The sequence below is a fragment of the Apteryx mantelli genome, chromosome 5 (genome assembly GCF_036417845.1).
Source record: "Apteryx mantelli isolate bAptMan1 chromosome 5, bAptMan1.hap1, whole genome shotgun sequence".
Taxonomy (NCBI): Eukaryota; Metazoa; Chordata; class Aves; order Apterygiformes; family Apterygidae; genus Apteryx; species Apteryx mantelli.
This window is the reverse complement of record NC_089982.1, coordinates 58,514,802-58,539,319: the sequence shown is the minus strand read 5'-3', so window position 1 is coordinate 58,539,319 and position 24,518 is coordinate 58,514,802. Positions and strand designations below refer to the sequence as shown.

Here is a 24,518-nt window from a genome sequence, read left to right as displayed (position 1 = left end):
TTCAGGAGATTACAAGAAGGAGGCTCGATGTTTTTCTGCACCAGATGATTCACTGTTGCGCTGAGCAGCTGGAATGAAGACCTGAGTACTGCAATACATTGTGACTGTTAGGTGTTTTATTTATCATATATACTGCAGAGGAAAGTGTAAAACATCTGATAGTCTTACTGGGATGAAGCGAAACCCAGCATCTCTGGAATCTGCTCAGCATCTCACAGAATCAATCCATAGTTAATATCATGTGTAATTATAGGAAAACAGGAATTTCTGTGTTTATTCCACATATGCTTCTGCTACAAAACTCCATTTAAAGTCAACAGGAACCCAGTACATACTTAGCTTCAAGGATCGTTTCACCACACCTGGACTAATTTTACCAATGTCTTATCACAGGTGAAGAATACTATTCAGAATCTGAAAGTGCACTTGCTAGATGACCGAATGGCCTGAATAACAGCCATATCTGATCTTTCAAAAAATCTGTTAATCTGTGCTCCTTACTTTAACAAACCTCATGGAAGACTTTTATATTTAAAAAATAAATCATGATGATCAAACTAGTAGCAAAAAGATGATGAGAACCTTTACAAAGAGACAGAGGGAGTATATATACATTATATATATATATATATATGCACATGTATATACACAAATATCTTTATACAGAGGGAGTAGAATTAAAATCATTGGGCAGTACCACCTAGAATGGAAAGAACAGATCAGTGTGACCAGTATCAAAAAATCTAATATGTCTCTGATAAATATATTTTATAACAGATGCAGAATTACAATCTGAATTTGCAATTCATGGTTGGAAAGTATAATTTGACTTGGAAAGCTTATCACTGGAAAACTGCATTAGCCAAACTCAGTTTCATATTTACTGGAAAAGACAAGTAAAGCAATATATGTGTCCTGTTTAGCTCCATTAATCACTGCTATCCTTGAACAAGACAATTGTTTTGAAAAGGCAGCAGCAGATTCTCAGAATGTGCTCAGAGTGTGTGATGTGTGCTCAGAATGCAATATTCTGCTCTCAGGAGCTTCAAATTGTGATTAAGTTGATCTGGATTCAGATAAGACAGTTATAAAAGTAGAGCTTTAAATCCTGTCCTTTGCATCTATCCCATATACAATATTCTAACTTTCTTGTTAGGTTTCTGTGTGAGAATTAAGCAGTATCTTAGTAAATCTCCCTGTGTCTCACTCTTAATTTGCACTAAGTCTATCACTAGACAAATATTTTCTATTTGTCAACAATGTTACATGGTGGGATGTCTCAGCACATGTATTGCAATTTCCAATACAGTCTTCTTTCAATACAGTAGACAACAGCAATGTTAACCAATGAGGACAGATGAAAAGTTAATCTGACAAGTGTAAAGCATAAGTTAGTATATAATAAAGAATGATGTGGCAAAACTGGACTATATTTTTCTATGGCACTTCTCTACTTTAGAAAGGTAAGCATGGATTAAAATCAGTTTTTGTTAATAGTATTTGGAGAAGGCTTTGTATAGATCAAGTGACACAAAGGCAAAGAACTACTACAAATGCTTATGTTTCAAATTAAACTAATTTTTCTACATTTAAATACCTTTTATAGCGGTGCAGTTCTAATCAAACACACAGAAATGGAAAATACTTCATACACTTACCCAATATAGACATTTTGAAAATTAACTGAACTGCCATTCTTTTACTTGTTTTGAAAATTTCAGAAACTAATGAAATGCATGTAATAAACTACATTTAATGATCTTACAAAATATGATTCTATACCTGTTGCTATGGAATTCCAAAGCAAAAATTCTGACATTTTCAATGGAAGCAGAAATTTGGGAAAGACTAATATGATGGACAATGTTAGTCATGAATTAAATTAGGAAAAGTATTGTACCTGCAAGGTGGGATCCGCTGATTTGTATAGGGGTCACATTTTGGTACTAAAATTGTACAGGCGAAAAACATAAGGTACTTATAGCAGTTGGTCTGAACCAAGGCTGGGAAAAGAGAAGATTCCCAGCTGATGGAGGCTTCCTTCTGAGTCCTGTGGCCCAGATAGTTTGGATAATTAGTATAGTTGTAAGGCAAGTTCATACAGAGTTCCAGAGTAATTGGTTCACAGTGACCTTTCAGGAAAAAATAAAAAAGAACAATCCATAAATGGTGTAAGATTAGATGAAATCCTGAAGAATTGCATAAATATTTAACAAATTAACCAGTCAGGAAGTAGGTCATGAGAAATATAAGTTGCAGTGCTCAAGACTCCATATGTACCCTACTCATATCAGTAAAGAAAGGAGGTTTTGACTTAATAACTCATTCAGAGACTATTCCCTTACTAATATCTTCCTGGGTAACATCTTAACTTTAACAGAGTACAATAAACCATTCTTTAAAAACAAATTTATTGTTTTTAAACCAAGCTTCTTAATGTCTTAATATTTTTATTATTAACTTGCTCTACATACTATATAGGAATTAGTTCCACATAGAGTAAAATCAGAGATTATACTAGATATGAAGATGTATAATTTACCTGCAGCAACTCTTTTGAGTTCTCTCAGTTACAGTTTCAACAGCAGTGAATAGGATATTTGTTCTGTTATTCTAAAAATGTTGTAACTGCATTACAGTGCCAGCCTAAACCAATCACAGATCATTACATATGGAGAGCATCCATCATATTCAATGTTATGAAAGCCTAGGCTTAGCCAGTAATTTTCCAACAAAGGAGTTATTTGGGTCAGAAAATGCTGCTTTGTCAAAATTGAAATTTGCCACGGGAATTTTCATTTCTGACTGAAGATGAAATAACTCTGGTCAAACTATGAACAGCAAAAATAACATGAAGACAATAGTACTTCCAGATGTTATGCAAGAAAATGTCTCCCAAATTCTCTTGCTGTTCCATTGTGTAAAAACAATTAAATATGCACTGGACCAGAAAGGGAGAAAGAGAGATGGTCTAGATATCTAATTCAGATTATGTGTTATTCCTGTTGAGAATTACAGATTATTGCCCATACTGTGATGAGGAAACATATATGTCATCGTAAAGCTGCTCTTTTTCATCTTCAAAAGGTTATGGCAATCAGGGGTGGTTCCTGATGACTGAGAAAAGGCAAACATCCCATATATTTTTAAGATGGACAAGAAGGAGGATCCAGAGAACTGCAGGCCAGTCAGGCTAACCGTGGTCCCCAGGAAGATTAGGAAACAAATCCTCCTGGAAGCCATGTCTGCACATGAAAGAACAGAAAGTTGATTGGGAAAAGCCAGCATGGATTTACCATGGGAAAATCATCCTTGACTAACCTGACTGCTGTCTGTGACAGGATGACTGGCTGACATTCCTTTTTATTCAGCACTAGTGAGAGCACATCCGGAGTACTGTGTCCAGTTTTTTGACTTCCCAATGCATGAAGGATACTGACAGACTGAAGTGAGGCCAGCAGAGGACCACCCAGCTGGTTGGGGGACTGAGGCATATCATACACAAGCAGAGGCTGTGACATGAGGGTTCATTCAGCCATAAGAAGAGAAGGCTAAGGGAAGATCTTACTGCTCTTAACAACTATCTTATGGTAGGGTGTAAAGTGGATGGAGCCAGACTCTTCTCAGAAGGGCACCGAGGTAGGATGAGAGGCAACAGACAAGTTGGAATACAGCAAATTCCATTTGGCATGATATAAGGAAAAAAAGTTTTACCATAAGGGTAGTCTAACACTGGAACAGGTTGCCTATCTTTGACTATATTCAAAACTGAACTGTACAAGGTCCAGGGCAACCTGATCTAGTTGGCACTGCTTTGAGCAGGAGTTTGGGCTAGATGACCTCCAGATGTCTCTTCCAACTGAAATTATTCCATGGTTCTACATAACGTAATAAAGCATCTTGTTAACATTATCCAAACAGGCTACCATGTAGTACCAGATAGTACCTTGGAGAGATAATTGCTCAGACCCACAAAACCATTATAGGATATATCTACACATTCATATGTAAGTGAGGCAAGCTTGCTGTGTAGCCCATGTGCTAAGGTGACCTGAACTGATGAGATTCTATTAATACATTGCTAAGTTTTAATTAATCAATCATTCTGACTTCAGTTCTACTCCAGTTTCAAAACCTAGCCCAACAGATTTCACTTGAGCATCTGTTCACAGTGCTGCATTGCACAGGTGAGAAAGAGAGCCACTCAGAAGCAAGCAAGTGGTGGGTACAGGAAGCTTGCATGGTGTGGTACAGCACAGGACACACAAAGGAAGATATGCTGTGAGGAAGGCCCTGATCTCCTACAGTATGAATCAGTCAGAAGAACAACTAGTTTTGCCAGTTTGAATATCAAAATTCTTCCCAAGCAAAAGGGCCTTCTCCAGACTACTAAACAGTATCACTCTTTCTTATATTTTGAAAATAAATGAGTAGCTTGCACTTGCACTATGTTGTTTCCTTTGTGTATACACTGAATTACATTTAATGTTAAGAAGAAGAGCAACTGTAAACACCCAATAATAATGTATCAAAAATTCACGGGGGGGGGGGGAATCTCCATTTCAAATTTTATGAGTATCTCTTAGTACATTATGTCTACAATCAAGAGTTATGATAAAACTTTTGTTTGCACTTAGGCAATTTTCAACACTTAATCATTATACATGTGGGCATTAGATAGTAAATAAAAGTATTACTTACTAAGTCCTGCCCTGCATCTTTATTACACTCTAAAATACCCCAAAACAGTGACAGTATGAAGCATGTGACCTACTTACTGCAGTTTGTCTGGCTGTCTCTCATCTCACAGAGAGAAGATCCACAGGGATCAGGACAGGAAGTACATCTCTGGTCTCCCTCCTGACAGAGGGTTAGACCTGCAGAAAAGAGAAATTTACTATTCTAATGATTTACCAGGTCATTAAAAATAACTGGAGTGTAGTGGTGAGAAAATACAGGGAGACTCATCACAATTAAGTATTTCCTTTACATAATGCAATAAGTACTTTGCAACACTTTAAAGTTTGAAGGAAGAAAAGTGTGTAGCAATCTCCAGATGCTTTTCACTTTTCTTTACCCCTACACTTAATGAGAGAAATTATAACGCAGTTTCTGAATGAGAGGTGTGGATTTCTGAAAGCCTTTCACCATGATCCCGCTTGTGGCAGAGAATTAAAGGTCATGTTCATCAGATTTCAAATGGAACAATAGGTCCTAGCTAAAAGAGAATACCCTCTGGAAATTATTTTCCAGTTCAGTTGATCTGCTTTTCATTTTATGATTGTTTTGGTGGACAATAAAAACTATCCTGAAGAAAGGTCGTCAGAACTGAAGCTTTATTGCCCTTCTTTGGCTAGTTAAAAAACAAACAGACAAAAATCCTATGATTCTAAAGATGGATGTTAAAATAACAGAAAACAGCCCTTCATCCAAAAGCTTCTGAACACGTTATCTGGATAATCAATTTCTCTGACAACCCCCTGACCTTCTCTCTGTCTCATAGCCATACCAGCTCCTCTCAAAACCTTTAAAATCTCTGCTAAGGCACAGATACACAACATCTCTCCTTCATATGATTTTTGCAAAATCAATAATTTGATTGAATATTCCTGAACACAAAGACTGAATAGCTTGGATTTTATCACCTCATCCCATTTAAAATAGTTTATTGCAACTTTTGCTCAGTGTTTGTATTGTACTACTGCCCACAAGCATTAATCAGTTGGTCATGACATCCTTGAACTGGGCACATAGAGACCCTGAAGAAACCAGTACCTTCTCCCAAAGACTGACAATCTAGTTTATACAGCTTAATGAGGTAGGCATATCTATCCATATCTCTGTGAGTCAACTTTGCTTCCTATGTGGTATACCCTGAAGCAATGGAGATACTTTCTTTTGCTGTCACAATTGACTGTCATATTTTACAGAAACATCTAATTGTAAAATGGAACTTGAAAGGCAGAAAAAACCTTTTTGACTTCTAAAACTGTTACAAATCTTTGCATTTTAAAAGTTTGCTCCATCTCCTTCTTTTCCCTCAATGGGAGAGTCTCAACTCTTCAAAAAACTCTCTGTGCTACAGTAGAGTCTTCTAATCCCAGCACAGTCAATGCTGAATTTCTATAAACACACACTACTCTGTCTTTTGGAGGGATTACAGACCCAGCTGTCAGTACATCTATATTAGATTTCTATTTTCACAAAATAAATGACAGCAGTAATGTCAATAGATGCCATAATTACATTTCCTTAAGGTATATAGGGAAAGAAACTATTTTTCTCATTCAGGCACAGATGAAGCTAATGGTCATTTGTAATCCTTATATGTATATCCTTGTACACAAGGGCTTTGTATTCTTATATGGACAAGTAACAAGTGATTACATCTCAAGCTCACATTTCTATGCTGATTTCACATATTTACTGTGTTTGTAGCAAAACCAATATTCCAGATCACTTCAGCACCAACTTCACTGCCTTTGCTAGGCATATCTAAATTCCATAACTTGTGGGGAAGAAAAGTCTTTGCATTTAGTGCATGTCCTATTACATTTTCTCTAGTTGCTGAAATCATCTACAATTACCCAAAGTAAAGCCAAACTCTGCCTACATATTCTCAATCAAATTGAGGCAGAACAAGCTATGGTTCTATTAAAGGAAGGTTTCTGCACTACAGAATGTTGCAAAATATTAGGCAGATTTTTTTTAATATTTAGGAATAAATAACAGAAAGCAAGGAAAACTTTCTTATTTAAAAACATTGCAATTTAATGCTAAGAAGAAAAATCTTTTAGGATATAGGCAGAACATTGACTACATAATTATGACCCCTTCTTGCTTTTCTGTATTTAGTATCCTTGAATATGTATCTCTTCATTTTACCAAAGAAAGGATTTTTAAACATTTCTTCAACTGCCACAGAGGCAAAAAGCAGTGAGAAACAAATACACCACTGACTTTTAGCCCAGATCATACATCAAGGTTTTCAGTGAAATTCTCTTTTACTAGGGACAAATAATTTTAAGAGGCTAAAGTTGGGTGAATTTGAAAATTTGAAATGGTTGCTTCTAGAAGGCTCTAAGCAGTTTTGTACTTTCCAGTTTATCCCATTCTCTTGTCTCATCTCTTTCACATTAACAGTTATCAGCAAGAGAAACAGAGGTGATGAAATACATAGAATAAAACTGAGGATGGGCACCAGGAAAGATGAAGAATAAAAACTGAGCATTTTGTGAGATTACACAGTCAGAACTTGGTCCTAGATTTTTATATTGCCAGAGTCAGAATTGGAAGAAATTTCCTGCAAGAGTATTTTGCAAATTCATCATGCGTTGCAGAGAAGAATTATGGTAATTTCTGTGTTTTATATTCTCAGTTATCTTTTGGAATAGAGATATTTAAATTGTCATATGAAGATCCAGAGAACTTAACAAGGACAGAAGGAACTGAGAAGAAACACATATGAAAGGATTTTTTCTAGCCTGGTTTCCTAAGCAAATCAGCTTTATATAATCACACTGTGTACTTATCTTACGCTAACTTATCGGTCCTATTCTAATGACCTCTGAATATGTTGTCCTATTATGACTACGTCTGATGGAACACTCAAGTTTTCTAAATGAACTGAATTCTTAAAAGTTTCTTGAAAATAAGAGTCAGATGAGAAAGATATTAATAATTCCCCCACTGAAGGAAAGGCTGCAATGTGAATCTATACCTTATGAGAGGCAAGAGAATCCACATATGAAAAATACCTTCAAATGCCCCAGCTATGAAAACAGGTTTTTTGTGAAAGCAACTAATAAAATTCTGCTTACAAACTCCTTTGTGAAAGCAGAGATTACACCACCTTAGTAAGTGTTATCTGAAAGGCAAAGTAGGTCCATTTGTCAGATAGTTTTAGCTAAAGGCACTTCAGAATAAAGCAGGCACTGATAGGTTCAATAAGAAGAGTACAATGAGGTATATCCTTACTTTCACTGCAGTTTTCTTCATCACTTCCATCTTTACAGTCATTATCTCCGTCACACTGGAATGCACTGGGAATGCACTGCCCATTTTTGCACTCCACCAGACCCTGACTATGACATGCTGGAGAAGACAGACAACATTCTGGTTAACTTACGTTAATGAAGGTCTCAGTTATTTTTGGACATCACATTGAAGTTATGTTAGGAGGCTTCAATAACACTGCTTATCACTGAGGTCACTAGACATTTCTCATTGTAATAACTGTGTTTTCAATAGCCTACAACTGTGCTGATTTTTAGGGACCTAAACTTTATATGCCAGGTGCTAGCAACAGGTTGAATTCAAGGTTCAGCTGTTTCCAAAGAAAAAAACCCATAACTTTTACTCATATAAAGATTCTGTCACCTTTTCTTAACTCACTTATTTATATCCCCTTATTTGGATTAGGTTCTTAGATTTTGGGGAAAACTGCAGGATAGTGGTTGCAAGGTCAAGCACCAAAAGGCAAGATACTAGAACCAAAGGTGCATAAGCAAACGGGTTAAAATAACCTTAATCATTTAAAAACATTTGCTAATTCCCCAATATTTTATTTTGCAACCTCAGCATTCTTCCAGTATAGTTTTTGTGTATGTCTTTGTCGTCGTCGTCATCATCATCATTGCTGAGAAGACAGAAGTTCAAACCATGACAAGGTGTGATAAGTCAAATACAGACACTAAGAAGGCTGTCACAAAGTCAGAATGTCATACAATTTAAAGAGGTACATACATTCATTCATTATTCTAACATTTAACAAAATGCTAAAACATAAAGCAACACTGGTACTTTTTTGCAGTCACAACAAATCTTTAATGATATTTGCTGCAACTGTCTACCAGAAAGGACATTTGCCAGTTACAACCTTCTGAAATCAAATAAGCATATGGTTTTGTCTTTCCAAGTATACTTATTATATAACATTTGGGGTTTGTTTTTCAATGAAAGAAACAGAAAACTTATCTAGAGATTTAAGGAAACTTACAGCAATTGATTTCATCTGACTTGTCTGTACAGTCATGGTCACCATCACATACCCAATCAGCTGTTATACATCTTCCATCTCCACACTGATGATGCATCACTGGATTACAATCTGAATACAATGTAAAAATATGGCCAAAAAAACCCGAACGATGTATTAGCAATTGCATAATTTCTATGTTTGCTCAATTATTCTATGCCTATAAGCTGATCATTTTTGCTAACTCCTGTGTCTTCGTAAATTCCAGTAAGATTTTTTTTCTGCATCTGCAAATTCTTTTGCAGATGGTGATTGTGAATACTATTGCCTGTTTAGATAGTGTTATGTCTATTTAATCACTCAGGTGAACAGCTATTTCCATCTGCAAATAAACAAGATTCTAAGATTTATTAAGTAGATTAAAAGATCTTCTGGCTTCCCATCTCATGGGAAGATTTTCAATAAGCCAACTTTTTCAGTTACCATCAGAGAAAATTATTCCTTACAATTACCTTTTACTAAGAAGTAAAGAAATTGTTTTTCAACTGCCATATTTGCTACACGTAGTCAGAAACTGAGGTTTTTGCATATTGACAGAATTTTTCATTAGATCTAAGAAGAAACTAGTCTAATCTTTATCTTAGTCTTTTTGTCAGGATGTTTCCTCAAATAAAGGAAAGGATTCTGTTGAGAAGGCTGAGTAAAGGAAATACACATAGTTGTAAAAGCTCTTAGAGCATGTCAAGCTTAAGACAGTAATCATTACCAAACCATATTTGCATTTTAGCTTTGGTGTACTTTTCTTAGAGGTTTGGCAGGGAGGGGAGGAGGGAGAGTTGAAAATGTTTGACATGTTTCTATTTCTCTCCAAACTGATTATCAAAGATACTAATTTACTAAGTATGGAAGGTGAGGTGTTGGTCACACAGACGTTTCAGGCAGTTAAGATTTAGTGGTAAAAATCTAGCATAGCTCATGAAGAAAAAGTTCACAAGGAATATTTTAAACAGAAGTATCTGCCTCCACTCCAAGCTCCCTGGAAGCTTGATGAATACAGTTTGTGCTGCTTGGACTGCATTAGTATATTTGTTTAGGTATGGCACCACAATTGTCCTCAGTTTACCATGGACACCTACTTAACGAACTGTTCACAAAGTGCCTTTATGGTAATGTCTGAGGACTAAGGCCTTGACCTTGGAAATGCTATGGCCTGGCTATACACACAAAGTATTTCAGTGTAAGTATTACAATCTGCCCATATATTATACAAGTTCAAAATGCAGTGTAAACACAGATAAGTTAGTAGTAGAAAGGATTTGGACCATGGTCCAACATTGCTGTTCCAGTTTGTGATTTATTCACTCCATCTGACTCAGGGCCAATAAAATAGGTTAGCTTATGCATCTTCTTCAGCCAGGTAAGCCATCCTGGCCGACTTCACACTGAAACAGATAGAGAGCACACATGCAGTCCAGTCTGCCAGACCTGCTATGAAGCCATTTGTAGCCTGTACAAACAGAAGAAGTTGGATCTGAAATTTTTATAGAGAAAAATGATCTCAAGATAGGTGTGGTAGGATTCAGACTGATGTTTAGAAAAATCTTTCATCGGAGAAGGTTTACAAGAAAAACTCCAATCATCACCAATGAAAAGTGGTAAAAAAAACCTTGAGTGTTTTTAATTGGGAGAAGAAACATAATAGAAATCTCAGAAAAAAAATTATACCTCGATTTTTTGTTTTGAAATTCTGTGTACTTTTTCTTTAGAAAAGAAAAAGAAGAAAGTGAAAAATAATATTTTAACTTTTAAAGAAGTATTATGAAGTTAGTACTTAATTCTTCTCAGGAGCAGGCCTAGGAGCAAAAGTTAGAAAAATAAGGTTTTCTATCCTTTTAAATTTTTCAAATATTTATATGTAAAGATTATTGTTTTTTATGGCAAAACTCCATTTTTTTGAGAAAAACGAGAACAATTACAGGTAGAAAGACAATTATAACAAGGCAGAAAGTACAAAGTCAATCAAAAACAGCATTCTAAGGAGCAGCAGATTTTCATGATCAAAATATGCAAATTCCCGATGATGTTTACGTAAAAACAGCTCAGCTGTAAAACTGTTGACATCTCCAGTCTGTGGACTCTTCCGGTTTGCTTTAGTTTCAGTTAAATTCATCCAAGTGAGCAAGAAAGCAACCATAACATCTTGACTAAGTCTTAAACAAATAACAAATCAGAATATTTCTACAAAACACCATTACCTCCAAAATTTGAATTAACCCCAAACTCTACTTTCTAAACCTTTTCAAATTGTTTATAAAAATGTGTGAAATGTTTTTACTTTGCCCAAAAAGAACACCACCGAGGTATATTATTGTTTTAAGCAGTTTAAGAAAAATTATTTCCAGCCTAGGCAATACTACAATCTTAAAGACTTTAGAAAAGTATAAAACTTCCATTTACCACAGTTTTGTTCATCACTAAGGTCTCCACAGTCATCATATCCATCACAAACAAAGGTATAATTGAGGCATTTTCCTGTGTTACAACGAAATACATCATCACTGCAGTCTACAAAACAAAATTTTGCCACATGTCAACATAACATTGGACTATTTTCTTATAAAATATCAACACTTTAATATATTAACTAAAAAAAGATTAGCTAAAGATATCCTTCAATTTACAATAATACTCAATGTGTATCACTTTTTTTGGAATCTAATATGGAAGAACAAGAAAAATCAAAAACATTTTTGGACATTTTTATCTTGTTTCTGCCAATTGCTTTTCATCTGTATGATCAACAGCAGGAGAAGAAAGAATTCCCTGCATCATAAAAACTGTATTTGATTCCTCTTTGCTCTCCTTTCATTTGCCACACACTAATAAATGCAAGGAAGTCATCTGGGAGAAATTTTTTGGGACACTAAACAGAGAGTACGCAAAATGTATTCAAGCTGTGGAACAAAATGAATAATGAAAGACACTAAGAAACTGAAATACTTAATTCTGGTTACAGATTATACCCTGGTAAATAAGCTGGCAACCAGATGAGCTGGGAGAAAACAGAATGATATCTCAATCTTGCTGACAAAGATGATCATGAGAAGATTTCAAGACATAAACAATTTTGTCCCAAGTCTCATCCATGGTAGAACAGTAGAATGCCTTTTCCATTAATATATTTGCTGCTTGGAGTCAATGATTAGAAAAATAAGAACCTGAACATACTCCAGGGTGAGGATAAATCAGGAGCAGTGTTGTTTCTAAAACATACTGTGCACCCAAAATCTCACCATGATCATATGTTCAAGGCAAAAACACTGCACAACTGTTTTGGAATTGGAGATCATCAACCTTATGAATACATGCATTCTCATGACTTCTTATACATCATCATCGTATGCTTTGAACACATAGTGACAGATGAATAAGCAGAGAGCTTATTTTTTAGGGACAGCTTTTCATAATAATGTAAAAGATTCCTCCCTTTTTTCTCACATGTTATCAACCACATCCTGACACAGCTGTGTCAGGCTGTGTGTCAATGATTGGTAAGTCAGAGTACCCCATTTCAGTAACATTAATTTCTCTGACCTTGATAAGAAGGTTTTTCCAGCTGTCTTTCATTATAGAAACCTTTTTTCCACACTTGTAAAAAGTACAGTAAACAGTTAACTTCCTAACACTGGCTAAGGAGAAAGTGCCCTTGTTACAAACGCAGACCAAAATATTTAAATATTTATACACAAAATGTTATCAAAGAAAGTTGTGGGTTTTAGAGGCTATATTACTGGGACAGCCTTGAGTACCTGACATTGTTATTAGACGGAACTGAAGCTGCTAACTGCAAAATGAAGATCTGCAGACCCTGCTTTTGAGCCTGCCTTTGATCTTACAACAGTTACAAAGGATGAATTATGTTTTACACAGGTTTAGGCTCAGAGTATGGCCTGATGCCTTCTCTTCAAGGAATACTTACCACTGACATCTCTAAGTGAGTTTAACCTTTCTTTCCATGGCTAACATCTGCAGTAAAGCCCTGATAAATATTCCCTGAGAATACTCAAAATGCATGAATAGTACAGCTTCTAATAAAAACCATGGAATCCACATTGTAGTTAGGAAAAGGGAGAGGAGAGAAAGTAGGGTTGTCTGGTGTCTGGTCCCATTAGTAATAACTTCTGAATACAAACACAAAGTTGGGAAGTGGGAGACCTAGTTTCACTGTCCTCTTCTGGAAGACTTTTCCTTCACATCTGGCCTTTCCAGGCAGAATGCCGGGCCTAGAGAAGTGCTGGGGGGACAATCCCTCCTTCCTGTTGAAGATATGCCACTGCAATCAGGGAAGTTCTTTGTGCCCTTTCTTCCTGGAACACACGGGCATTTTACCTGAGCCCTTTCTTGGACAAAATACAGAAACAGAAACTGCCCACAGAGCAGGGACTGGAACCTAGGTCTCTCTTCCCCAGCTGAGAGGTTCAACCACTACACAATAGATTCAGGCTACCACTTGTTTCTCTCTCCTCTAGGTCTGCAATTCCTGCATTTGTGACTGCACAGCTTCAAATGAAGGGCGTTCTTCTAAATACATTATACACTGCCAGGTACAGTACTCTCACAGGAGGTGTGCCATAGGGTCTCTGTCCCTCCAGGTCAATGAAAGTCAAAGATGCAAAGGCAAGAAACCACCATATTCAAACAGAATGAAATTCTACCTTCAAGAAATCTTAACCTTAAAAAAGGACTTAGCATTCTGCTTCCAGGTGGTGCTTAATAAGTAGCTCTGAGACAGGTACTTATGTTTCAGATAAGTGCAAGAGCTCAGAAACATCCCTGTCCTCAGCATCCCTTCCTCACTAGATCTAAGAACCTCCCTACCGAGTGATAGGGATTTTTGGATTGTGTTTCTGGGTTGCTTAATGCTCTCTAGGGACTATACAGAGACTATACAGGGATGCTGAGGACAGGACACATCCCTGTCCTCAGCATCCCTTCCTCACTAGATCTAAGACGCTCCCTACATTGATGGGGATTTTTGGTTTGTGTTTCTGGCTTATTTAATGCTCTCTAAAGACTATACAGGGAACCTATCTCCCTAACTTCAGATGTCTGAATCACCCTACTGAGGACTGATACCTAATTTTAGGTCACAACACCTAAATTGATATTGATTTGATTTCACAGCTCTGATGCTTGTTGAATTTACTGTTACATTTCCTTAATAGTCATATGAATCTGATACACCTGTTAGTAGAAAAGGTAGTAAGCGATCTTAAGAGCCAGTTTCAGAAGTCTGTCATGGCTTTACAAATGTCAACTTTAGAATATGCATATTAATTATTTCTTGCCCTTCTCCCACAAAAATATTTATGCTTTCTACCAGTTTCACATCATCTTAGAAAGTCCAAGCAGAATTCATAGCACAATGCCAAGAACAGGGCTTCAGGACATGAAATAATATAGTATCGCTGTCATGAGTTTTGTAGTCAATAATTCATTAGCTTAAAAAAAGCAGGAGGCATAAAAACAGTAAATACCAAGAACCCAAAACTAAATGAAAATATGTAAGTTCTAGTTTCACGTAAGCAGAACAATAGCCAGCTGAGAGTAAAACTCTAAACATTATTTGTTTTGAATCTGCAACAGCATGAAGTACTCTGGCAACCCTTTAGCCTCCCTAATCAGTTTGTAACTCTGGCAGTTTCACTGCTTCCATTGCTCTTCATGGAAATGAAAAAAGCTGTCTCTTCCTACAGTGCTTCCTCTGGATAAGTTCACTGTTTAATTTCCATCCATGCCCCAATTTATACTTTCATTCATACCTCTGTAGCTGCAGCAGTGACATTTAGAGTATGGCAGCTCTCAGGCCCACACAGACAGAGTAAATAAAACGAATACAGACTTCATTGCAAAGATATATAATTCACTTGGAAGCAGTGAATAAGAAAATCCAAAGGTCTTAACATTTTCATCAAGATGTCAGTAATAACATATAGGAACTACTTATTTTCATTACAATAAAATGGGCACTTTGCAGCCATCATTTGTAATAGGCACAACTTAAATTTCATTAAAGATGGAACATTTTTTTATAAAATTAAATACAAATTCCTACTCCAAACTCCATTAAACCTAAATCTATTTTAAAACCTGAACAATCTTCTCTATTCAGCAACCCTTTGACCTCTGTTCAGGCATACCCTATTTTTACCACTTCACGCTTGCATCATGTATTCTTCTGACCATGAACTACCTCAGCCCAACACTCAGAGATGGTTTTAGGAGTCCTACATTTTAAAATAACTATTTTATTGGATTTGTTTAAAAGAAATGAGAAGCAATGCTGACTCATGGTGCAACAGGTTCTGCCATTAATTACCTCTAGGACTAAATAAGATCTTAAGTCAGTCTAGACTGTGGTACAGAATTTCTTTCGAATTTTATTATTAGAATGGTCTTCTTGATCTTGTTCATCCTTGGCCAAAGAAAAGTAAGATTAAGAAAAGTCACATGAGGAAGAAGCAAGTGTACATAGTACAGCAGTGTGTGTGTGAGTACACTTGGAGGGATGTAAGAGAGGCTGCTGCATTTGATACGCTATGTGTAAGATTCACTCCTCAAGACTCCTTCCGACAGTTCCAAGTTATGGCACTAATAACTTATATATTTGTAGAGCAGTGTCACAGCCTCTTTCCTGTCCAAGTTCCTACGTGATAGCTAGCTGACCTGAATTCTGATTCCTCAGCTAGTGCATTCTGTTGCACAAGGTCACACAGCAAATGAAATAAGGAACATGATGAAATCCTAAATATCAGTTTTGGGTTGCAGCTGTGTAGAAAAATGTCACTTGTAAGACATAAGAAATAAAATTATACTTTTAAAAAGAAAGAGGGATGGATTTTGCTAAGCCCTAGCTATTAGCCACATACTTCTTATGGCCCATCAGAGGGAAGAAGGGAAAAATGCATGTCAGGAGCCAGGAACAGAAAAGCAATAGCATCATGTGATCAATTTATTGATGCAGAATATTTAAATGGAGATTCTAGGAAGAATTAATGATATGAAAAAGATGAAACCCAGAGATTTCTAAGTTTGTTGCTATACATACTTTTCAACATTAAAACTAAGGACACAGAAGAGTAAAATTCACCTCACCTCAGACATCTACATATGCTTCTCAGCTAGTCATTTCATTTCTAGAGTATTTAGCCCATTTTAAATGTCTATTTAAAATCAGATGAATCATGCATCAGAAGTGTCTACTTCTCACAAATGATTCTCCATACAGCCAGTTTAGACACTTAGCTCAGATGGAGACATCTGCGCAGGGACAGATGAGTCCCTCCATAATGCATATAACTTTGTAACTAAAAACTAGAGACATCTCTTCAAATTGGTGGCATTTAAAACAAGTGTAAGAAGTTCTACATTTTGGGATTGCAGCTCGGGAGGCTGCTTGGAACTGCAACAGGAACCTGAACATTCCAGAGGAATGCATCTGGTTACATTAACATTTTTTTATCTGCCAGTTATGAGTCAAACCTGAATGAGCAGTACCCTTGAGACCAAAGGCATGGAGGTTAATGGGCTTCATCTCTTGTTACCTCATCCTGCCATAGCACAAGCTGATTAGGGCATTGCAACCACAGTTCAATGCACCCATTAGGCTACTGGAATTGGCTCCAAAGCACCAGACAAGCAAGCTGTTCTACTATTACTGCAGCCATCTTTTCTTTAACAAAAGTGTGGGAGAAAATGTAGAGATTGGTAACAGAAATATTAAGATTAGTATGAATGAAATTTTAAAGGAAATGAATGTGTAAAAGTGTCAAAAGAAACAGTAGAAGAAGAGTTAAAGGAATGCTATATGTAAATTGCCATAGAGCACTGTACGTGTGACTTCATGTAAATGATTCAGCAGCAAGAAGATGAAGAACAACCTGACTTAAGGTAAGAAGAAGATCAAGAACATCACTGGAGACACACAGAGAAAGCAAAAAAGCCCCATGAGTCTCAGGAATATTTTCCAAAAAATGCACGCTTCCAAAGAGTGTAAAATGCTTGTCGAAAAAGTAACTCATCACTGCCAGTGAAGAAGAATCCAAGACATTAAAAGGACTCAAAACCTAGTGTTCTTCGTCCTCCCTGTTACACACAAGAGATCCTGGCCAGACCACTTGTGCACACACATATTGGTGTTTTTAAGTATGTGAGGGTGAGAGAATGAAATCTGTGAGAAAACAAGTACAAGCGACTGAAATCAGTTCTGTTTCGTACAAACATTGCCTTACAACTCTGTGAGGTCTCCCATTAAGTTTTGTCACACTAATTTCCTACAGAAATAATGACTAATTTGAATAATTTGATTTTCAAACAAAGCCCAAAGTTAAATCATTTATACCAGTTAATAATACAGAAAGTCCAAAATCTAACTGGAATTATTTACGCGCAATTTCTCTTTCCCCATTCCCATATCAGGAAATGACAAAGTAATCAGGCTTAGGTCACAAATAAAAAAACTTTAAATCCAAATGCAAGCAAGCAAGCAAGAATACTTTAATTTGAATTGTAAAGCATACTTACAGAAACAGTTTTCCAAGATCTTGTTTTTATAAAAATATACATCTCTTTTTAGTGCCTCCAATTACACTGGCAAGCTTTAGTCTTTTGAATCTAAATCAATCAAATACCCTTCAAAGATGCAATTAGTTACACTTTAAAGACTCCTGTTTCCAAATTCTATGAAATGCTTTAACTACTTATTTAGATGAAAAAAATATGCCATCTTTTAGCCTTCTGAAGCTCTAAGTGCTACTGCCTAGATACACTGAGGAGTTAATTTTATTAACATATATCAAATCAAGCTAAATGAACTACTGTAACCCCAATACAGTTTACAGCTGAGAAAAATCCATTTTCCAAAAAAGAAAAAAAACAATCGGCAGCAGTAATTATTGTCAGCCCTGAGAAATCTACTTGCTTGGATGCTGTTCCGATCTTATGTTAAATATTACGAGTTCATTATAAAATTAAAAACTTTGGTTATCATTGATGAACCCTACAGGAAAAAGGCAGGCTCTACAAACTACTCATAAACTTAAAATTTCTATATATTGGCTGGCTTTGAAGAAAATATTTTAGGGTTAAAAGTTACTTCTGTCATTCATTTTTTTAAACAAAGTTGAATATTTTTTGCTTTTTTCTCAATAGAAGAATAAATCCTGTCATTCCAATGAGATTAAAAAAAAAAACTGCCCTCACTCATTGTGGTGGTCTTTGTCAGAAAAGCAGACATGAATTGTCAAGATGCCCAAATGTCTTTTTGTAGCACTCTGAAGGGGGAAGATAATGAAAACCAACCCAAATATCCCATACTAACGCACCTTTAAAAGTGTGTTTAACTTAAACCACGAATAAAACACTGCCATGCATACATCATAATTTTAGGGTTATTACTTGGCAATAAAAATAACTACTACAAGTTAACAGTAAGGTTGTCCTGAGTATCTTAATGGTATATTTTCATACCTTAATAGGTTTGGTAAAAATGTTCCTGTAACTGTGGTGACCGAAGAATATGGAGGGGCAAGGACTGCAGGAGAGACAGCATCTTTATCAGACAAGCTTTCAGGCAGACAAGTCCTCCTTCAGGTTTGTTGTTTGTGTTCTATAATTAAAGAAGGGCTTATTTGACAAAAATTTGTCTTCCTCCCCCTCGATTCTTAGCAGGTGATCTAATAAAAGATATCCTTTGCTTGTAAACCTTGTGTCTTCTAACACACAAGTTTTCTTTTGAAGGTAATCTTAACTCAATAAATTTATAATGCTTGTTGCTTCAAGACACGTAATTTTTTTCCTTATATTACTAAGTTCTTCTTTGCCCTTTTCTAATGTAACTTGAGCACCAAAGTCTCACAGGCATTTCTGAAACTTTTAGGCTACATTAAAACTGCATTTAACCCTGACAGGAGAAACTCAAAGATAAAAATATGCAAAACTTGTTACCTATTGGAAATTATATAAATCTCCATTAAATAAATTGTAGGCTATTAAGGAAAAAGCACACTGTAATCTCATTCATATTGAAACAAGGAGGAAATTGCATCCACCATTTATTCCTTAGAGAATCCCAGATAAAATCTATCAGCAACTTTCTCAAAAATGGCTTCATGAGTCTTGGAATGCCCAGGAGATGTGGGCTCTTAAATCATTAATGAGAAAGAAATTTTCTGAGGTGAGTCTCAACTGCACAGATTGGAATTCAACCCAAGGACTGATATTTTCTGAAGTCTGAATGCACAGCACTACACTGTGGCATCATGCTATAGTCCCTATATATATAGTCCCCCACGTTCCTCATTTTTCTTTTATCTTTCAATTTTTTCCCTTTTCATTGTTTTCCCACTGTACATTTGTTCAGTTTTCCTAAAGGCAGTAGTAGTCCTAGGATGCTCTTGTTAGCACAGAAAAACACATTGGAGCTCTAAAGATATACACTATAGTGGAGAACAAAATAAGAAATTAAGACATTAAGCATTCATACCTATTTTTCTTTTCTACAGCATCGTATTCTGATATTTATTTAAACAGACCTCATGCAGGTTGAAGTCAAAACTTTTTAAGCAGATGGTTTTGAATGTACTGTAGCATCAATGCCAAGGACTAGAAGAAAGATGCACTGAACAGTTTTCAGCTGATTGTTTCCTAGCAGAAGTGCTATTTTCTGCATATTACTGATCCATTAAAAAAAAAAAAACTGCCCCAAAATACTTCTAATCTCCACATCGCTCCTTGTAGAAATCTTAGCAGTTCAATTACTAATGAAATCTGCTTCCAGGCATAAACTTTCAAAGATCTAAAGAACATTCTGTGGTCAGACCGAGCAAAGCTAAACATATTCACTGGCAACTCAGAGTTCAAATGCTCATATATGCAAATACCATGTAAGCTCTTATGCTGTTCCAATAACCTTCTTTAGATTTTAGGCTTCCCTGACTGGATGCAGTATGTGCTTCAATAGAGCACCCCAGGGTTTAAGAAACTTACTGCAATGGACCTCATCACTCCAGTCATCACAGTCATTGTAGCCATTACACTGCAGTTTTCCTGGGATGCAGATCCCACTAGCACACAAGAAACTCTCCTCTCCTCCACACAGTGCTGGCAAAGAAGAGAAAAAAAAAAACATATGTCAAGCTATTCAGGCTGAAAATAAATAAAAGGAAATGAAAGATACTTTGAACAATGAGTCTCAATTGATACATTAAAGCAACAAAGCCAATATTAATCAAATTCAAGCATGGTCAGGCTGGCATTTTTACCTAGCTTTGCTTGTTTAAAAATTAAGTATCTAGATTGAGTTTGTCAGTGAGATTCAATATACCACTAGAGTAAAGAGGAAGCACCTTTACAGGGTAGCTCTTAAGCACTAACCTTAGGATGGGATTAAATATGCTTTTTCTTTCCATTAAAGAGATACTTGGGATTAAATATGCAACTAAAGTTACAATAGACGAATCTTCACAACCTACGTGTTCAGCCACAAGATTATAAATTGAGATTGAACACAGTCATAATACAGACATCTTCTACAAGGGAACTATTCCCCAAACATTCTTCTAACTCCCTGAACATTAGAAAAGCTTCATTATTGCTATTCTATATAGGGGAGAATTGAGAAACTTAGAGGGAAAAAAAAACAAACTAGGGCTTTGGATGTCCCACTGGAGATGCCTTGCAGGGATATGAGGTTCAGAGGGAGAGGACTCAAAATCTTCTATAACTCAAGTCCTTCAAGACACTTTAAAATAGAGAAATACAGATCACTATTAACTTGTTTACATCTTAGCCCATGAAATAGAGGCCAAAATTCCAAGCCTTTGTTTTAAAAACCTTTGGCTGAGAAAACCCCTATAAAGCATATAGGGATATAGCATATAGCAATAGGACCTATTATATAGGGACCCAGAGCAAAGATGTCAAGTGAAAATTACATGGGCTTGCAAAGCAAAGGTGTCAGATAAAAAACAAATATTCAGTACGAGATCTGTTGTTTTTTTTTTAAGCTACAATTAACAATAATGATAATCAGCAAGGCTGAATATACAGAGTTTCACCTTCAGTAAAAGATCAGCCAAAAAAACCTCCTTGATTTTAACCGTACATATTTCAAATGAGAAATAGGTTTCAGAAGTGAAGAAAAAAAACTGACAATTTTCCAAAGTAAAAATTATTAAATATAATCATGAGTGACAACAGTAAATTCAAACAATGAAATCTCATGAAAGGTCAAAATTCTCTCCACAGAAATTCCCTTGTAATTCAGCTTTGCACTTAACTTTGCCAAGAACAATAAAGATCTCTGACTGTAGCCTTCAATCTTTACCATAATGCAAATCACAGATATGACAAATCAGCAGTTTCAGCAGCAGCAGTTACAGAATGTCTTCCTCCAGTAAAACCATCTCATACCTTATCACAACAAAGCTCTATACTTTCCATTTCAAACTCTCTAAATTTGCCTAAAGCGCAGTTCCTATTTCTTCTCCCTTCTCTTTTTGAATGTGATGCTTGAGCAAAGTCTGGAAAGTATATTTATAATCCCACATCTCAAAAGCCTGTAAAATGCATATTGAGTATTTTCATGGTAATTTTGTATTCCTCATAAAATGTCTAACAAGAAGTGCATTCATAGAGAAAACACTTCAAAATCAAATTAAGGAAACATAACCAAATGTCCAGTGATACGATTTTTAGTAATATGAGCTTCTATGGCCTCAGTTCAGCACTGCAGTAAATGATAGCACAAAGATAATACACTACATAAATTTGAAATTAAGTCATTAATAAATCAATGACTATGAAGATGTTTATGTCAACACTTTATTTAATTTTCACAGTGAACACTCATGTTTAGCCAGCAATAATGTGCATTACAGCTGTACTCAGTAGGACTCCTAATATAACTGCCATATAAAACCGTTATTCCTAAAAGTAAACTATCATGCACAATAGTGTGTTTATTAAACATGTTCTTGGGCAAACGAAAACTGAGCTTAAGTGAAAGATCAGTCCTAAACCTCATATACCACTGATGTCCAATTTAAACTCCTCTTTCTGGAACCAACATTTCACTTATAGAAAGAAGAAAAGTTCTTTGTAATCTTTCCCAACAGAAGTCTATTGTGAAGCAAATCAGAGCATACAAGTAATTACATTTTACATGCGTTCAGAAGAACATATATATAAAAGTCAAACAAAATGGAAAGTAAAGTGATGCTGATGAAATCTGGATATGTTTCATGAAGCATGCAGATATGATTTCAGGATATAAAAGATGAAAGGTAAAAAGGGATGAGAAAAATAAACTAATAAATACCGACTCTCCATACTGTTACATCATTTAAAATCTTCTTTATTTGGTTGTTAAACCATACTGTTTCACATAAATTCTAGAATTCATTATTCACTGATGTATCTTTTAATACGTGTATCATAAAATAAAACTTAATGGAAACTTTCTTAAAATTTCATACATATGACTTTTATTTAAAATCTTGAAGTGCTTTACAGTGGAGGATAGCAAGTGTTATGTCCTTTTTTTTTAGACACATGAAAAGCCAAAGGATAGGTGGCTGAAGTGATTTGCCCAATGACAAATAAGGAATTAGATACACAATTCAAAGTGGCTTATAGAAGTCTCTTGCTGAAAATCTAAGTCCAACTCAGAAAAAGAAAATTAGATTATATCCCTGCTCTGACAGAGTTTCCTTACTCATTTGTTACCACTAAAGCATTCCTAGTCAGTCTGATTCTCCTCTGAGGTTCATGGAAGTGGTTCTGAAAAGCAAATGTTTTTGTGTTGGTAAAACAGGCAATTTCAAATGGCAAGCATTTTCAAACATTGCCTAGGAGAAGACACTTTTAGATTCTTAGAAAAACCTCTTATCCACCCTTTCAAATCACATGGTGTAACCTAACTATATTTTCAGGTAAGTATAATGTTATAGAGGTCTGCAAATGCTTTTTTTCTTTTTCAGTTATATTTGATTTCTTTCCTTTCTTTAAAATGAAAACAAATAAATGAGTTCTTCAAACTCTCTTTTCTGTGAATATATGGCATGGATAAGAGGAGATTTTTGTTTCTTGTACTATACTTCTAATGCTTTGTCCAGATCAGTTTTGTCACAAATGATGGAGCTTTTCATACTTTCTTTGGGATCACATTCTCAGCTTTTCACATCATCTCCCTGGCAGGATATTTTTCCTGAGATTTAACTCAAATAACTCCTTTTCTAAAATCAAACATAGTATAGCTAGTATAACTCACTCCCACTTCCCCACATTTCCAGGAGTTGTAGTCAAAAGCAGCAAACTCCTATCTGGAGTTTTGACTGCTGCGGAGAGACCAGCATCCTTTAGCACTGATGCTGCCTGGATGGTCTCTGGACGGTACCTATTCCTGGATGGTCTTTGGACCCACATTGTAGCCTTATCTCCAGTCCTGTCTCCTTTTGCTCCTGCCTGAATTCCCTGAATGGACCATGGACCTGGTTCATCACTTTGCTGTGTCCAGGCTGTAGATGGACCCTGTTACAGGCACCCAGCTCTGCCTGCTGTGTTTGGGCCCTGTGGGTCTCCGCTCCCTTGGTGAAAGGGCTACCTGGCCCCTAGCTCCTGGCTCGCCTGCCCTCAGGGAGCAGTCCCACTCCTGCTGCTCCCTGACAATGACCTCAGGTCCTAGTCTCTTGGGTTAGAGCAGCCTGCTTGCTCAGCATGACTTCTTTTAGTGCCTTATTTCTGCTGATCTGATACTGCCTGGCAGCCAAAGATTAATCTCAAGTTCCAACAGCTGTTTGATATCTCCAGCTCAGTATATTATAAAAATTATTCAATATTGCCAGATAGGTATTCCTTTTCCTCCGTTTTCCATTAATCTCTCAGTTACCCAAACTACCAACACTATCTTTCCATCACTTCACAGTATACATGGAAGACATCTTTTACTGCAGAAGTATCATGCTCATTGTCTCTGTGTAGTGTGTTAGATATGCCCCCATTTGCAAAGTGAGCCTTCAGTTTCTTCAAAACTATTCTTTCCTGAGCATCCTCCAAAAAACCTAACTCCTAGAAATTAGAATGTTAAAAATTGGCTTGTTTCCTTCATAAAAAGTGAACAGTGTTTTGACCTCTAGGAGGGATGAGTTACAATTACAGAAGGGTGCAAGATCACATTCTGTTATCAGTATACTATGATTTTCACAGTTGTAAAGTATTATCTGTCTGATGATAACACACCTTAAATCTGATGGAAATACTGCTAGCTCATTTTAAATAAAATCCCACCTGCAAATACAGCTAATATGTCCCTTTCCTTCCCTGCTTCCAAGGAAGTAACCTTGTTCCTTGTGATCAGACTGGACCCAGCATATTGCTTTACTGTCTGTAGCATCCAAGCCTTTTCAGTGCTTTGTTGAACTTCTATGAGCTTCCCATTAGAAAGGCAAAGGTACTGAAGCACATTGGTAGACTAGAGTCTTCT

The 24,518-nt window shown here is 36.1% G+C and overlaps 1 protein-coding gene across 1 annotated transcript in view; it reads right to left on the bottom strand.

Moving 5' to 3' along the window:
* CORIN (corin, serine peptidase) overlaps nt 1–24,518 on the bottom strand; it is a 149,237-nt gene that overhangs the window by 36,976 nt on the left and 87,743 nt on the right. Inside the window, exons 6-11 of the mRNA XM_067297158.1 lie at nt 20,024–20,137; nt 11,435–11,542; nt 8,999–9,109; nt 7,978–8,094; nt 4,779–4,877; nt 1,901–2,132 (exon numbers count right to left, since the gene is read on the bottom strand). Coding sequence (XP_067153259.1) covers nt 1,901–2,132; nt 4,779–4,877; nt 7,978–8,094; nt 8,999–9,109; nt 11,435–11,542; nt 20,024–20,137 — 781 coding nt within the window. The remainder of the gene's footprint in view (nt 1–1,900; nt 2,133–4,778; nt 4,878–7,977; nt 8,095–8,998; nt 9,110–11,434; nt 11,543–20,023; nt 20,138–24,518) is intronic.